Source organism: Arvicola amphibius, chromosome 6 (genome assembly GCF_903992535.2).
Source record: "Arvicola amphibius chromosome 6, mArvAmp1.2, whole genome shotgun sequence".
In the NCBI taxonomy this organism is placed as follows: Eukaryota; Metazoa; Chordata; class Mammalia; order Rodentia; family Cricetidae; genus Arvicola; species Arvicola amphibius.
Window position 1 is genome coordinate 149,431,112 of NC_052052.2, and position 17,802 is coordinate 149,448,913.

The 17,802-nt window shown below is 47.1% G+C and overlaps 1 protein-coding gene across 1 annotated transcript in view; it reads right to left on the reverse strand.

The window, feature by feature from the left end:
* The window catches only part of Ror2 (receptor tyrosine kinase like orphan receptor 2), a 175,171-nt gene that overhangs the window by 26,309 nt on the left and 131,060 nt on the right, over positions 1–17,802 (reverse strand). The window contains exon 2 of the mRNA XM_038334963.1: positions 8,083–8,160. Coding sequence (XP_038190891.1) covers positions 8,083–8,160 — 78 coding nt within the window. The remainder of the gene's footprint in view (positions 1–8,082; positions 8,161–17,802) is intronic.

The following is a 17,802-nucleotide window of genomic DNA, read 5'->3' on the forward strand; positions in this document are numbered from 1 at the left end:
CCTACAAGAACCAGGAAAGAAAGATTCAGCGAACAGATAGCAGTGAGCATTGTCTCCATGGCTCCCCAGGGTCTCCAGTTCTCTCACCAAAGAAATTGTGGTGCAGTTCTGGCCTGGTGTATTGCAGCGGTGGGGCAGCCCACCAAGCAGGGGGTAGATGGAGAGCAGACTTTTCTGGCTGTTTCTTAGGATCACCACTGGGTGAAGAAACTGAGTCAGGGGCTGTTCTAGCCTCAGCACAGAAGCAAACAACTCTACTGATGGGAGACATGGAGAGCCTTGTTCATTTTTTCTGAGCCAGAAACAGGAGGGCAGGCCCTTTCACCCCAGTCCTATGCTTCCACAAACACCCCAAAGAACTGTGCATGAGTTGTGGAACACCATTTATAACATATCCTTGCTACACAGCGAGGGTAGTTACCAGGCTAAACAGAGGCTTTTGTAAGTAATGGGGGGAAAAAAGAAGAAAGATAAGAAGAGGAAAGAAAAGAAAAAACAAACAAATACAAACAGAAGCACGAAACATTTCTATGCATGCAGGGACCACGTCTCACGTGACTGGGGATAGACAATCAGACTAAACATTCATTCCAAGTTAACCTGCGGCCGTCACTGGATGCCTCAAGACAATGACAGCACCTGCCATGTGGACCCTGGCAAACTTCTCATCTGAAAATCACAGTGTCCTCAAGGGTCACACTGCCATCTACACAGGCTGGGCAGTGCTGTTTTGAGAAACCGTGGGATTCTTGGAAGGTGGGGGCTGACAGCAGAAACTGGTGGTGGGGAGACTCCCAAAGCAATGCGACCGGTTGCCTCACGTGCCACTTCCCAAGCCACCGGCCAACCCCACCAGCATGCTTCCCCGGGCTCCCCAAAGCCTGAGCCCAACAGAGTCTTCCTCCCTCCAGTCATGTCTTGTCAAGTGTTCGACTACAGCAATGTCAAAGTTACGAGTGCAGTTTTTGGAGACAGAAAGTGAGGATCCGCATGGGGTTACGCCCAGTTGGGACTGGCCCATTTCTTTTTTTTAAAATATTTATTTATTATATATACAATATTCTGTCTGTGTAGGCCAGAAGACGGCACCAGACCTCATTACAGATGGTTGTGAGCCACCATGTGGTTGCTGGGAATTGAACTCAGGACTTTTGGAAGAGCAGGCAATGCTCTTAACCGCTGAGCTATCTCTCCAGCACCCTGGCCCATTTCTTGCTATGCCTTACAAGGAGCTATTATGAGGAACGGCAGACACCTGTCCAATGCAAGGCACTGACTGGGGCTGAGTTTTGTTTATTCTATGGTGATGCTGTTGGCTGGCTGATGGTTGCATTTCAACCTTGGATACTACTGATCTTTTGGACTCAAACACTAGTTTCTGTTAGACCTCAACACAGTGAACTTGTTTCTTGTTTGTAAATTTGGGTTTTGATTATTTATTTATTTATTTATTTATTTATTTATTTATTTATATTCTTCTGGTGAAACATCTTTCAATCCTTTGTCCTGAAGTAGTCATAGCCAGGTCAGAACCTACATCAGAGATCACAGTTTCTGATCAAATATACAGAACAAAATTGCTGGTACCTGCTGTGTGCGGTTACAGCGACAGAATAGAAGGCATTAAAGCAGAATAATAAAGGGTTTTGTGTCAGTCAGCACAAAGCTGAAAGAAGCAGAGATAGGACATGCAGAGTGGAGAAGATCTAATACCTGCAGCAGATAAGGAGAGTATGTGCATCTGCTATAGAGATGGATACTTTGCATTGGTATGGATCTTGCTTTATTGATGCTAATTTAAGGTCAATTTTGTTATATTTATACTTCTGTTCTTGATTAAGGCACTGCGTTTGTGCAGCTCATTTGGAAATGTAATGCATAATATAGATTAATAGATAATCATTATAATAGTCAAACTTTGTAGTCACATTAGTTAGGTTTTATATATATATATATATATATATATATATATAAAACCTAACTAATATATATATTTCAGTTAGATAGGTATTCTTCAGATGTTTAAAGAGTAACAGAATATGGCATTTAAATGTTTTAATAACTTAGGACTTTTCATGACCATGAGACACATCTGTTCCTGGCAACACTAATTACTTCAAGAGGAAGAAGGGCATCAAAGAGATGCCTTATGGAGTTTGCTAGCCATTTGGGCAAAAAACTGCTCTTGCCTGAACTGCTTGATGCTATGCTGTATGAACTGGACATGCAGGACCCACAGAAAAATGACTGCTGAACTTGCCTAAAGGTGAGACTGTCCTCCATCCAGGGTTCCTGCTTCATGAAAGAGTCTGCCAGACATTCTGCAGGACACAGAAGAAAGCAAATCATTGACTTTTCCATTATAAGGCAGAAGAGATCTTCAAATTTCCTGCCTCATGGAAAAGTCTGCTGGATACTATGGGCCTGTAGGCTGAAGATGGATGCCCCAGTGTTACAGCAGAACATTGGGTGACTGTCCAGGCAGCAGGATGTCTTTGTCAATTCTCAAGTTTTGGAAGTTGCTTACAATGCACTTCCTGTTAACTTAGGTAATAATATATCCTTCTGGAGTCTTTGATGGAGTTGAAGAATAGTTATAGTTATAGTTTTCCTTAGTTATGATAAAAGATAAAGTAGATATAAATATTGTAAATGTAATTCTTGCTTGATACCTGTTTGTTATATGTAATTTTATAATGTTAAAGTTAAAACCTTCCTTTTTTATTTGAAGAGAAAAGGGGAAATGGTGTGGGAGGTCCTTATGTCTAGTGAATTATGTCTAGGTCCTTATGTCTTATTGCTTATTGAATAAAGAAATTTCTTTTGCTTATAGCAAGGGAGAACTTAGCTAGGCAGGGAAAACTAAACTAAATGCTGGGAGAAAGAAGACAGAGTCAAAGAGTTGACATGTAGCCGCCACCCCTAACAGACAAGCTGGAACCTTGCCAGTAGGCCACAGCCACGTGGTGATACACAGATTAATAGAAATGGGTTAAATTAAAATGTAAGAGTCAGCCAGTAAGAATCTAGAGCTAATGAGCCAAGCAGTGTTTTAAATAATATAGTTTCTGAGTGATTATTTTGGGGCTGAGCGGCCGGGAACGAACTACAACAGGCAACAGTCAGAAAGTAATGTCTGTCTTCCCTGAACACAGAAAGCACAGGGATTTTATCCAGGGAGCTTTAACGTATTCATAGCTGGGTGGGTCCATTTGTAAGCATGCTCAGTGGAGGAGGGCATGATACTCCTAAGTATACACAGTTTAATTTAATTTAAAGACTTATAATACAGCTCTAAATACCGATCTGCAAGTTCAGTTTTGTCCAGTCTGTGCCCCCTCCCCGGCCCCACCCAGCCCAGAGAGAAAAGGGCTAAGTGTCAAGGAGTGGTCGCTGGCTCATGGCAGCGCCCTCGCCCTCTTTGGCGGACGAGCTTCACGGCTAAAGTGTGACGGTGAACAGCTATTCTCATGCTGGAACTCTTCCTCCACCTGAGCCTCTGTGGCTGCGGAGGACAGAAGGAGGACAGGTGGCACCGCCTGTCCTGCCCGCTCTCCAGGCTTCTTTGTGGTGTTACGGGACATGCTGTGTTAATAAACGTGCTGTCTGGCAGGTTCAAGCTTCTGCCTGGCTACTGGATGTGGACCAGGTGGAAAACAGTACCAGCAGAAACGCTAAGTACTACATTCCTTAAAAAGGTCACAGCTCACCCCTCAAGCTTTCTTCCAGTGAGACCTCTCGTGGGCTGAATAAAACTTTTCCCCGCTTGCCCAGTTATAAAACACTTAGTGCTAAAGAATGAAGAATTCCACATGGAAATGCAGCGCGTCCAGGTCTTCTTTGAGTCTCTCTACAAGTCATTCTGTGAGGCATGGTGTTCCCTCGCTCTAAATCGCTGTTGCACTCACAGTTGGTGACACCTCTTCTCTCTCACCCATCCCAGTGTTCCCCGTTAATTGTGTTCTTTCCACGTCCCCACAGGGAATGGCTTCAGCTTGGGTCATGGAACACATGAACCTTCTGTGGTAGGCTGAAGGTATTTGGTCCCCACATGCTCCGAAGGAGTGGTACTATTAGGAGGTGTGGCCTTGCTGGAGGAAATGTGATCTTGTTGAAGAAGGCTGGCTGACACACGCCTTTAATTCAGACCCTGAGGCTAAAGGGCACACCTTTAATCTGGGCCACACCTTTGGTTGAAAGTGTCACTGTAGGGGTGGGCTTTAAGCTCTTTTTCTCAAGCTTCACTTGGTGTGACAGTCAGTTGACTGTTGCTTGCAAGATGTAGGACACTTGGTTATTTCTCCAGCGCCGTGCCTGCCTGCATGTCGCCGTGCTCCGCGCCATGATGGGCTGAACCTCTGAACTGTAAATGTTTCCTATATAAGAGTCGCTGTGGTCATGGTGTCTCTTTACAACAATAAAAACCTAACTAAGACCCCTTCCTTATGAAAATGAGAGTCATCAATGGATTCAACAAAGCAGAATGGGTGGATGAGTGCAATGTGCCAGGTGGTGTGGGGGTCTGGTTAAGATACAGTCACCAAGATGCTATCTTATTCAGAAAGCAGACAAGGCTGAGGGTGCATTTTGGCGGTAAAGCACACACGAAACATGCATGGAGCTCTAACTCAGTTCTCTGAGCACATGGGGACATTAGTTAGGGTGTTCCTATGTGTGCTCATACAAGCACATACATACACACACACATATACACACTGGGAGGCAGGCCTTCCCAGTGATGTCAGGGTGATTCTCAAGAACCTTTGGCGAAATGAGCTGATTGCAGAGTCTGGGACCAGCTCTTGTGAGAAATAACTTTGTTACTTCAACCCGGAGCAGCATTGGACTCAGCACAGAAAACAAGAATCGGGCTGAGGAGACGCTGTTCATGATTCACAGAATCTTCAGAGCGGAGAAGAGTGCACGGCTACAGCAGGACACACACACACACACAATGTATGCAAAGCCTGCAGAGCTGTGTGCTGGGGGCAGAGGGTGAGGAGCTGCACTGTCCCGAGAGGAAAGTCTAAGGAGGAGGGGCTAAGACTCATCACATGATTGTCTTGTCATTTTTTTGCTTTGGCGCTGGTGACCAAACACAAGACTTTGCACGTGCCAAGCACACACTCTATCACTGACTCACACCCTCTCTGCAAGTTTTGTTTAAGGTTGTTTGGAAACATGCTGCTTAGACTTGCCTCAAACTCCTGGCTCAAGTAATCCTCCCACCTCAGCCTCCAAACTGAGACCACGGCCACATGCTATTTCACCCACAAAAGTCCTCTAATGGTTGCTTTTAAAATTTATGTGTGGGTGTTCTGCTGCACGTAATCTGTGCACCCACCCCTTGCATGCAGTGCACACAGAGGCCAGAAGAGGGCGTTAGACCCCCCCCCTGGAACTGGAGTCCTTTGTAAAAGCAGCCAGTGGCTCTCAGCCAGTAAGCTACCTCGCCAGCCACCACAACTCTTCTTTTAATAGAAATTTTATATCAGGCCTCATTCCTTGAAATGCTTAATCTTTTAATTTCCCCTACAGAATCTTCTTTTCTTTTATTAGTGCTGGTAATCAAACTCAGACCTAACAGTCTAGACACATGCTTTACCACAAACCTACACAACCAGCCTTAACCTTCCCTTCTCGGCACTCAGAACTATGAGCAAATGGATGTCTGGCATCATGCCTGCCCTGGCTGTGGGATTCTGGCACGATAGCCACAGTGACAGAGACACTATGAATACATGGTGAGAATATATCAATTAAAAAAGCCGTCATTCCCCCAAAGCCCTCTTCTGACCTACCCTTCCAAGGGATAACTAACTTGAAGACTGTTTGGAGAAGGCATATGGAAACCTACTATTCTATAACATATATAAACATACTTTTTTTTTCATAAAGAAGAGCTTAATTGGAATCACCTTACATAAGGAATTATGCTCACCCCAGAAGCCACAGGTTGTTTGTCAAACAAAAAGGCCAGTGCCAGGTTTGGGGCATCTCCCTTTAAGTTGTTGGTAAGAAATCCTAGAGATTCCCCCAAACAATTCAAGCAGCTGCCATTGCTCTTTGTTGTCCACCAGAACTTGATAGCAAGACCATCTTTCTTAAGATTCCACACTGTGCACACACAGAACATGAGAAATTAAGTGGGCACTATCCAGGAAGCCTCTTCCCTGCTGGCCAGCTCTCTCAATACCGAAAGGTGCTATACAGGCTGGTGAGGGGAAAGGGAGTCAGTCTTCAACCGACTTACCTGGCTGTGAACTCTGTGAACTGCAGTAACATCTGCACGGCAAGATATACCCATGGGCGCAATAGAGGCACAAAGGTTATAGGTGCAGCCAACTGCTTTGGGCTTGGATTTAAGACCTGCTGCACAGGAAGAAACATATGCCTCGTACTGCAAGTCTGGCCAAGAACCCATGGCTGAGGGGCTCACGGGCTCAGCAGCGAACCTACTACAATTTGCTGATCGGGTATTGTATCAAACTGCCCTCTATGTTCCTACCTCTGTACCCTGATTAGCGCAGCTCTCAGACCCAGCAGAAGAAAAGTCTGTGTGCAGTGGGTGGTGGTCAGCACAGGACTCACAGGTGGTCAGCACAGGACTCACAGGTGGTCACAGCGCAGAGAGCAGGTGGTCACAGCGCAGAGAGCAGGTGGCGTGGGACACAAGTGAAATGTCCACATCGCACCTGCATGGCTCTTCTTGATCGCCAACTCAACTATGTCTAAAATGAACTACAATCCAAGTAGATGGGGCAGACCTGGAGGATTGCTCTTAGACTGGACCACTGAAGTAGAAAAACCCACTCTAAATCTCGATCTTTTGAGGTGGGGAAGACCCCACTTTTAATCTGGGCCATACTTTCTCGTGGCAGCCTATATATAAAGGACATGGAAGAAGGAAATTCTTACTCATTAGAATTATCAGACCATAAACAAATCAGTGTTGTTTCTTTGGGGAACCCCGACTAACATAACACTCCTCTATAAGGCTCAGGGACCATAGCAGAAGAGGGAGGTGGAAAGACTCTAAGAGCCAGGAGTCAGGGCGGCCAAAGTAAAGCTGTGCCTTCTGGATACAGCAGGGCTGCTGTGCTCACGGGCAGCTGTGGTGACCTGCACAGGAACGAGCTGGTCAACATCCCGGTACAGAGTGGGGAGGGGTCTGCTCCTGAGGAGCTATGAGACGGTTGGTGGCTGCTGGGAAAGAGAGCCAGCTTTCTTGAAGGATGCGGCTCCTATTTGGTCAACCACGTTCCACTGGTTGGCCCACATCCAGAAGCGCATGGACGGCACACATTGGAGCTGACAGATTATTTAAGAAAAGAAAAGCTAGCCGGGCGGTGGTGGCGCACGCCTTTAATCCCAGCACTCGGGAGGCAGAGGCAGGCGGATCTCTGTGAGTTCGAGACCAGCCTGGTCTACAAGAGCTAGTTCCAGGACAGGCTCCAAAGCCACAGAGAAACCCTGTCTCGAAAAACAAAAAAAAAAAAAAAAAAAAAAAAGAAAAAGAAAAAAGAAAAGAAAAGCTATTGCTTCTTCAAGAAGTAGACCATGCTGGTCTCCTTGCTCTGCCAATAAGACCATGGTGCCAGCAGCAAACTTCAAGGAAGGACAGAAGCCACCACAAGGGAACACAGCATCCTCTTTCAGATGGCAGCACAGTAGAGTGTCACCCTCTGAGACACCACCGCATGGCTGTTTTGTTGAGAAAAGTAAATGGGGGGGTGGAGAGACGGTTGTTTGCAGCTACTTAACAAATGGCCAAGATGGGAGGCCAGCCTCTAAGTCCCTGCTCAGAACCTCTGGGCACCCTAAGGCCCCTTCCTCCCCAGTCAGCTATACTTCCTGCAGCTTCACTTTCTGGCCTCTACCAACCTCATCAGCCCCCAAAGCCTTTCGCAGGGGCGAGGAGAGACTTCAGGTAGGGATCTCACCTGACCAGCAATGGAGCAGCCCCAGCAGGAACACCATCTTCTGCTTAATCAGGCAGGTCTAGCCCCCCAGTGACAAGGGCAAAGCAACTACCCGTGGTATTCTATAACCACAACAAAGGCAGCTGTCCTTCTGTCTTACCTTTCAGAGTAGGAAGTGGGCTGTCCGGTCCATCAAGTTGTCCCAAGGTGTCAATCGCATCTGAATCCTCCACTTCACCTGGGATAAGAGCACACACACATACACACATATGAGACGTGGCTTCCCACCAGGGCAGACACTGTTAAGTGCCAGTCTGCCCAGCAGCAGCAAATGCATGCAAAGAAGATGCCATGGCACTTGCTATTGGCTTTCATATAATCATATTTCTTGCCATTATAGAAGTAGTTTTTATCAGGCGGTGGCGGTGCATGTCTTTAATCCCAGCACTAGGAAGGCAGAGGCAGGCAGAGCTCTGTGAGTTCGAGGCCAGCCTGGTCTACAGAGAGAGTTCCAGGACAGCCAGGAATACACAGAGAAACCTTGTCTCAAAAAACAAAAAACAGGGCTGGAGAGATGGCTCAGTGGTCAAGAGCATTGCCTGCTCTTCCGAAGGTCCTGAGTTCAATTCCCAGCAACCACATGGTGGCTCACAACCATCTGTAATGAGATCTGGTGCCCTCTTCTGGCCTGCAGGCATACACGCAGACAGGATATTGTATACATAATAAAATAAATAAATATTTAAAAAAAAACAAAAAAAAACAAAGAAAGAAAAGGGGAGGGAAAAAAGTGGTTTTTAATTTAATCCCAACAACAACCACAGACCAATAGGACTTGGGAGAGAAGCCCTCTGTACCACCAGGGAGGAGAGAACAATCAAGAAGACAAAGAAAAGCAGGGACTGGTTATTAAAATAAAGGATTCTGAATTAGTCTGCATGGAGGGTCCAGGTAATTAAGAGAAAAATTCAGAGGCTTCCCTTCTTTTTGTCATCCTGGGCCTCAAACTCACTATAAAGCTAAAGACAGCCTGCAACTCTTGATTTTTCTGCCTCCATCTCCCAGGTGCTAGGATGACAGGTGTGTGTCACCCCTGAGAATTTAAAAATATTTAAGCAACTCATCCCTTCAACATTCCGGGACCAAGTGTGACTTTCTTAAAACTGTAAATGACAGGAACGTGTTTTTCTTTATAAGGGCAATTGAACACCACCTCCGGCAGCACAACTATCCACCCCAGGAAGCAGAGCGAGCTTGTTGGCAGAGCTGCCCAATGCGCTTGAACACTAAGGACAGTGTGGATTTGGTTTGTTTGGATTGACTCCTCATCTCCAAACACAAACAGGAAGAGGCTCGGTGCTACTCAACCAGGGGGAGGGGTTTGGCACTACCAAACCAGGAAGTCACAAGAAGCTCTCAATAGCACCCCAGTTCCCAACTGCCCCACCAACCCATCGCGTTCACTTCCAGCCTTTACCCAGGATCCAGGACTCAACAGGGTCCTGATGGCTAAGGGTAAGAAACGGTGAGGCTTGGGGTGACTTGCACTTTCTGTTCAGACCTGGATTAAAAGCATCAAAGACTGCAGCAGGTGGGCCATCATTTCCATCTAAAGGGGGACTGTGACACACGGTGTTGTAGGGGGACCTTTGAGGACACTGATGTTAAGTTGGACAGGCCAGGCACAAAAGGAAGAATCCAGTGTGATTACACTCATGTGAGCCTCTAGTCATGGAAGTCAGAAAAAATGGCAGATGCCAGGTTCTGGGATTACAGAAATGAATGTGGAGCATGATTTCAGGTTAGGGAGAAGAAAATCATTCTGGAGAGCGGTGGAGATGGCTGCATGACACCAAATGTGGTCAACACTACTGCACGGCGGTATGAATGGTTATGGTCACTTTAGGTAGACTGACCATAACTCAAGAGAGCCTCTCTGCCACGCTTTGAGTGAGCAGTTCCCCGTAGGCTCAGCAGCGGAACTCTTGGTCTCCAGCAGGCGGTGCTGTTTGGGAAAGTTATGGAAACTTGGGGGGCAGCCTTGCTGAAGGAAACAGAGTTTATAGCTTGTTCCACTTCCAGTTTGCTTTATATGCTTCACATCTGTGGTTAAAGTGATTGCGTGGCTTCTTGCTCCAGCCACCTGCCGCCATGCCTTCCTCTGCCCCCCCCCACCTCCTTGCCATTATGGACTCTCCTTCTGGAACCATGAGCCAAAATCAACTCTTTCTCCCACACAGCAATAAAAAGTAACAATGTTGCAATGTCAAAGCTTATAATTTGGTGTTGGGTGACTGACTTCTGGTTAGCCAAGAACTATACAAGCAACTTCACTTCCAAGACCTTGTAGGAGGAAGCTTTGCCTGGTGTTATAAAGGTCCGGCTGTGATTGAAGCAGAAGCGAGGGACCAAGGTCTTCAGTTTGTTGTACTAAGGAGATGCTGGCTCACTTACTCCTGAATGCACACGTCTCTAAGCTGGTTCTTTCATCTCTCCGTTGGTATATGATGGCCTCCACACCACAGGGCTTCCAAAATCCACGGCACACCGTGGTGCCCTTGGCCTCAGTCTCCTTCCCACCCGCATGGCAGACTTGTGTCCGACCAGCCTCACCTTCAAATCATCTTCCCATCATCCCTGGTTAAACTTACCTACACCATTTTTCATAAAATATCTCCAGCCCACTGTTGGGAACCAATGTCTTTATTCTTTAAACCTGCCCCCCAAACCCTACACATCCCTTGGGGACAATCAGGCCTCCCTGGACCAACAGCAGGCACTCTGATCTCACAACAGCTAGAGCCCAGTGGGTGCTGAGACAGGGAGGAAAACCCAGGTGGGGCAGCTGGAGAGATGTACCCTTAATTGAGCTGAATTTGATCCCCAGTATCCACACTTAATACCTAAAAAACTTCTCGAAGGCCCATGATCCATGTCTACTGCACCTATGTATCAAGTAATTGATATATAAAAAAAAGAAAGGAAGAAAGAAAGAAAGAAGAAAAGGAAGGGAGGGAGGGAGGGAGGGAGGGAGGGAGGGAGGGAGGGAGGGAGGGAGGGAGGAAGAAAGGAAGGAAAAAGAGGCTTGGTAGAGCACTTGTAACCCCAGTGCTGGAGAGATAGAGACAGAGACAGGCAGGTCCCTGGGGCTCGCTCACCTGCTAACTTCGCTTATTTACTGAGTTCCAGGATAGTGAGAGAGCCTGTCATAGGCATCAAGGTTGGAAGGTCGGGGGCACCTGAGGAACGAGTGATGGTCAAGGTTTGTTCACCAGCTTCCACACGCATGCACTCACAAACATGCACGCATTAGCACTGACGTAATTCTTTAAAAAGGCAAACATGGAAACTACGTAGGGCTGTCAACAGACGGCCGCCTGAGAACTGCACTTCAGCGAGCTGCACTCTGCAAGCTGTCACTCAGCACGGCTTAAAGGTCAAGAGACCGCGTGAGATCAAACACACTGGCACCATGCACACACACAACGCAAGAGTCAGAGAAGGTATCAGCTTCTTGGAAACCCACAAATGGTGTGAAACGGTCAAATAGATATCCACCCTGGCACAAAAATAAGGGCTGGCACCCGGTTCCACTGGTGGGAGGTGGGGCAGCCCGGCTTCCGCTTGGTCAGCTTTGGATGGGGACACAGAGGAGTGCTCCTGAGTGGGTACCACCTGCAGAGCAGTGGCACAGAGTGCAAAGTCACAGCAGGTACTTAAGGCTGGCATCCCTGGGACTGCTTTGCCCGTAGCTTGTACACTGAGGTTTGGCTCTTGTCCCTTCTGACCTCACGTGCTATGCCAATGAGGACATCTAAGCAAATAAAAGCAGTACTCACATAATTAGAAAACTAGGTGCTGGATCTGGCATGCTGAATACGGACACCCCTCCTCCAACACACAAAGCTCCAGGACTCAGATGTGAGAGGATCCAGGGGTTCGGTTTCCTCTGTAGCTACGGGTAGCTAGTATTTCAGGGTGTCAAGATCCTAGAATCCTCATATAATCCATTTCAGCAGAAATGGACTCTTCTATTATTTTCTAATAGAATAAAAAGAAAGGGAGGCCCTCCATATTTTGAAAATTAAAAGTCACATAATATTCAGGCCTGGAGAAATGTCCCCACTTCAGGCACTATGGCCTCCTGAAAATGATAAGCAAATTGGGACAGGGAAGGAGATAAACCGGAAGATGGGGAGAAGTGTGGTCAGGGCCCAAGAAGGCCTTTCCTGGCCTTGAAAGGGGGCTAAGTGTAATACGAAGGAAACACTAAGAGAACAGATAAAAACAGCACCCATACCCTACCCCACGCCCAGAGTAGTACTGAGCTGGCTGGTATTGTTGCCAGTTCAAATTATCATTATCAAATTCCAGAACTTTCATCACCTGCTCACACCACCACCAAGCGACCTTGTTCCCGTCAGCAGTCACCCTCATCCCACCCCCTCCTGATCATCGCTGAGCCCTCTACACTTTCCCTACACTGGACACTCTGATTATAAACCAGGTGTCTCTTCAAGCCTATAGAAGCAGAACGGAAAAGGCGAGGGAGGTATTTTAATGAGAACCACCATCCTGCATCCTGGGAAACGGCTCAACTGGTGAGTCAGAAATGTCCATACACAAAAAGCACGGGAGGGGTGGGAGACACTCCAGATGGCTCCAGGATGGAGCAAGGTGACTAGGTGTCAGCGCGACCAAGATGGTGAAGGGTGGGTGAGGCTAGGAACAGACTGGCTCCTGTGGGACAAGCCCAATACAACCATACTCCTGCTGCGGAAGAGGTGGGGAACGAGGAAGATGTGTGCAAGAGAAACTGGTTGTCTTTACAGCAAGCGCCGTGTGGATTTATGCTGTGCACAGACTCAGTCCCCAGCCATCTGGCAAGGCTGTGAAGCACGGCTTGTCCCCTGTTACTTGAGTGGACATACTTGGGGCGATGGATTGGTCCAGTCATTCATTGCTGAAACAAAAATGCTAACTTAAAACAACTTAAGGGAAAAGGGGTTTACTTTTAGTTCAGTTTGGAAGTGCGGTCCACCATGGAAGAGGAAGGGATGGTGGCAGAACCCTGGTCCAGCTGGCCTCACGGAAGCCGTTTTGAAGACACTAAGAGGTGAACATTGGTGTTCATCTTTTTATTCAGGACAGAAACATAGGCCATGGGATGGTACCACCCACATGCAGGATGCGTCTTCACACCTCAGTTAACCGAGTCTGAAAACTCTCACACATTGGAACCAGAGAGATGCTCAGGAGATAAGAGCACTTGCTCCTCTTACAAAAAAGCCCAGGTTCAGTTTGCAGCACCCCCACTGTGGCTCACACCTGCCTGTAATCCAGTTCCAGGATACCCGACACTCTTCTAACCTCAGGCATCAGGTACACACTTGGCACATATGCACATATGCAGAGGATCCACCACGCTCTTCTGGCTTCTGAGGGAACCTACACTAATGTTTACATGCCCCCACATGGGAACACAGACACACAGTTTAAGACCTTTTCTTTCTTCTTTTTTTTTTTTTTAAAGAGTAATAAATCAGCCAGGCACCGTGACTCATGTCTGTAATCTCAGCACTTTGGAGGTTGAGGCAAGGCTGCTAGGCGGTCTAGGTTACATAATGAGGCCCCATCTCTAAAGAAGCCCTAAACCCAACTGACCAAATAGAACAAAATATCTGTATTGGGTGACAAATGACCCATCCTAATATAAATGCCAACCAATAGGGGGACAGGGAGGGACAGGTGTGCAGGATGCGGGTGTACTGTTCGGCTAGTCACAATCTCCCTCACTGTTCCATCCTTGGAGGTCACAAATAGCTGTCTAAAGCATTCTGCCTCCCAACAACTTATATGTTCCATGACAGCATCCCGGGAAAATGATCCAAGCATGACCCTAATAAGCAGAACATGACCCAGATGTGTGAGTTTCATGTGTTACTGGCTGATTCACAGGGCATTTCAACAAAAAATGCTGACACCAAATACCCAGGGGACTGCTGAGGGACTGTAGCTGCCCTTGGCTAGGTGACACCAGTCTTCCAGCACCAACCTGTGGCATACTCTTGAAACACATTAGCAGTGGATGTCCTTTGTAGTCAGAGCTGGACAAACCACTATCTCCGCAACAACCATAGGGAAGAGGCTCTGTGTCGCCACGGAGGACGCATGTAGCAGGCATGTCACACGGGGGCACGCAGTTGCTGGGAGCCCTGCTCAGATGCCTGTGACTGCTGAACAAACAACCCGCCTTCTAGTCAAGCAGCACTCGCCTGCAGGCCTTCCTTCGGCGTGGCCTCTCGTGCGACACTCTGAGTGACAGCATCCAGGAGAGATTCTCGGGCTCCTTTCAGCATAGCCTCTAGCTCTCATTAGGGGCTGAGACAGAATTAGGCAAGAATTCGCTAATGAAGTTCAGCCTGTACTCTTGGACTCGAATGCACGGGGCCAGGCCAGCGCTGACTGGCGCTTCTTTTCGGCACATTTTGTCATCCGTCAGCCCTTTCATCTGTGACTCTTCACCTGGTGATCTGCGTCAGCGTGCTCCCTGCGATGTGATTAGAGGCCGTCTTCAGAGGGCCGCGCACACTTCAAAGCCTCCTCCTTTTTAATTAGTGAGGGGTTTATTCTCCAAGGCCTGACGCTTTTGGAGCTGGTCCCCGTGAAAAGGTAATTTCCAAGATGCGAGGAAAGAGTCGGTGCAGAGACTGGAGTGTGTTATGCCAGCGAGCCTTTTGGATAGCAAGGATAGGTCATATGACGAGTAGGCCGTGTGGAAATTCAGACAACGTAGCCACCTGCCAATCCATGACAGAAACACTAATCGTGTGTGGCAAAAACAACACTATCTCAATAACAAACAAAATCAACAATCCAAAAATATGCACAGAGCCGGAAACATAAGAGTTAAGAGGAGAGAACTTACTATCTAGAATGAGCAAGGTCCAAAGTCTTGAGACGGTGGGTGGCTAGGGACCGTGTTTCCAGGAACACTTATTAAGTGTGACACCATGAGTTTTCCCTGCCAGCTGGAAGCCCATACAACACTGGCAGTGAGCTGTCAGTATCTAATTGGTAATGGTCTTAACAGTTTGTAAGGCTTTATTTTCATTATGTCTAACTTTAAGTTGGGTAAATATTAGCCCCTGGTTCTATATTCCTTAAAGGGTTGCTTAACTCTGCTTTAGAAATATGATATAAAATTCAGCAACCTGAAGATAGAATAACCACTGTCTCTTGCCAGCCTGACCTTGGTTTTGATCCCACTTCTACAGCAAACATACTAAACTCCCAACAAGTCCACACACCGGCTCAAATCCCTTGAATATGCTTTCATAAAGCTTTTTCTACCTTCTGCCTCTCACAGCCCTGAGCCCCCCAACAAAAGCCTACTGTCAGGAGCCCAGCGGATATTTAGCTGAAGGGAGAGAGGCCCCGAGAGCTACTGAATTGGGGCCTTTCATGAACTTTCTCTCTTTCTGACACTATGGTTTCTGGCAGTTAGAGGCAGGGGGATTGCCAGGCATGCCCTACCATATACTTGGGGAAGGTGGGACTCCACCCTTCACAGGGAAACAGGCTCTAGGGCCTGCTTTCTACATGGTGGTGTTCGACACCAGACTGAGCAAGAATAGGGCAAACAGGAATGCTGGCAGAATATTCCCAGCTCCTGTGTTTTCTCACTTGGTTTTCACAGAAGAGTCTTTTGAAAGTGCCATCAACTGCCCACTTTGAATCTCTGAGAATTTTAATTAGAGGTGGAGAAAGGTATTTGAAAACAAAAGTCTGAAAAGCAAGTCACAAAACTGCCTTTTCCCATGGAAAAAACACTCCTTCGTTTGCTTAACGGAGTCTTTAGGATCAGGTAACAGGTGGGCTCCTGCAAGGGTCAGTTGAAGGCATCGGGCTTGGCATGGCTCCACTAGGAATCTGTGGACTGCCTTGTAGGGAGATGGCACCTCTGTCCCCAGAGTCTTTAGCCTATTCGGGATGAAAGGTCTTTTGACAACTATGACCTGGTTCTGGAAACACTCAGGGAGTGAACATCTGACACCATCAAGGACAGAAGTTTCAATTTTAAAAATAATTTTATTGTTGCTATTGTTATTATTATTATTATTATTATTATTATTATTATTATTATTATTATTACTAGACAAAGTTATACTATGTAACCCGGATGGGTCTGGAACTTGGTAAATAGACCAATAGACCAGAATGGCCTCCAACTCAGAGATCCAGCTACCTGTGCCTCCCAAGAGCTGGGACCAAAGACATGGTTTATACATTCAACAGCAATGATTTTAAAAAGTAGTTCTTGTTGGGGCTGGAGAGATGGTTTAGGAGTTAAGAGCATGTGTTGCTCTTGTGGAAAATCCAAGCTTGGTTCTCACCATCCTGCTCCATAGGATGTAATGCCCTCTCCTGGCCACTATAGGCACCTGCACTCACATGCACAGACACACAAAAGATGTGTAATTCCCCTCTGTATGCTATGAATATGTTTTATTACCACTGGTTAATAAAGAAGCTGCTCTGGCCTATGGCAGGGCAGAAAATAGCTAGGCAGGAAAAGTAAATTGATTGCAGGGAGAAAGAAGGTGGAGTCAGGCTGACATCACATAGCCACCCAAGAAGCAAAAGGTAACAAACCACGAGTCTCGTAGTAAAATATAAAGTAATGGAAGTGGGTTAATTTGAGATGTAAGAGTTAGTAAATAAGAAGCCTGAGATAGCAGACTAAAGAGTATGTAATTAATATTAAACCTCAGAATGGTTATTTCCTAAGTGGCTACAGGAGCTAGTGAGTGGAACCTGGTGGGTGGAGAGAAACTGGTCCAGGGAAACCAGCAGACCAGAGAATATCTGTAGCTATACACATATACATGATTAAAGATAAAATAATTGTTCTAAAAGTGGCTTCCATATTACCTTCCCATGAAGCTATAGCAAAGGTCACGTTCGGGTTACTCTCTTGCTTGCTGTCTGTTTCTGAGGCAAAATGTCCCTAAGTAAATCAGGCTAGCCTGGGATTCCAGCATGTACCCCCATACCTGGCTAAGACTAATGGCTTAAGCCACAGAGACTGGTTTTGTGACGGCTCTGCAGGCCCTGACTTCAAGATCGAGATCAAGGTATGGGTGGGTTTGTTTGCTCTGAGGGTCCCGGGTAGCCTGCTCCAGGACCCTCTCCTAGGCTGGCAGGTGTCTCTCTTTACCTTTGCACTAGCATCACCATCTTTCCTCCACCTCAGTCCATCTCTGTGCCCACATTCATCATGCTTAAACGACACTAGTGATAGGGGAGGGATGTCCCCAAGGACCTCATTTTAGCTTAGTCACATATGCAGAGACCCTATCTCCAAATCTGGGGTCAAGTTCAGAGTCCCAGAGGTAAGGATCCACCAACACAGACATTGCAAGCTGATGCTATTCAGACTGTAATGGGCGCTGTTATTTATCCCCACTACATGACTGGGATAAGTTCTTGGACCCAGAAATGACAGGACCAAGACAAGACCCAAAGGCTTTACTTAGGGCAATCCACTCAAGCTACATCTCTACGAAGCTCTGATCGAGCAAAACCAGTTGGGTAGGCAACTCTCCGCACAGGAACAAGGACACCTTATATGGGAAGAATTCCCACTCCATGTTATCTCAAGCAAACTAGGCATTCAACCATGCAGAGGTCAGGTCCTTAACGCTTCGGTCTGAGCTCAGTGGGGGGGGGGGGGCAGCGCCTGCTCAGCTTATGATTCTCAGGGTCTGGCAGAGTCTCTAGAGCTGGCCCCAACTCGACCCTGACTGACATCCACGTGAGGAGGGCCGCTGAGGTTCTAATTCCGGCTTGCATGTGAGCCATCAGTTCCCACTTAGGC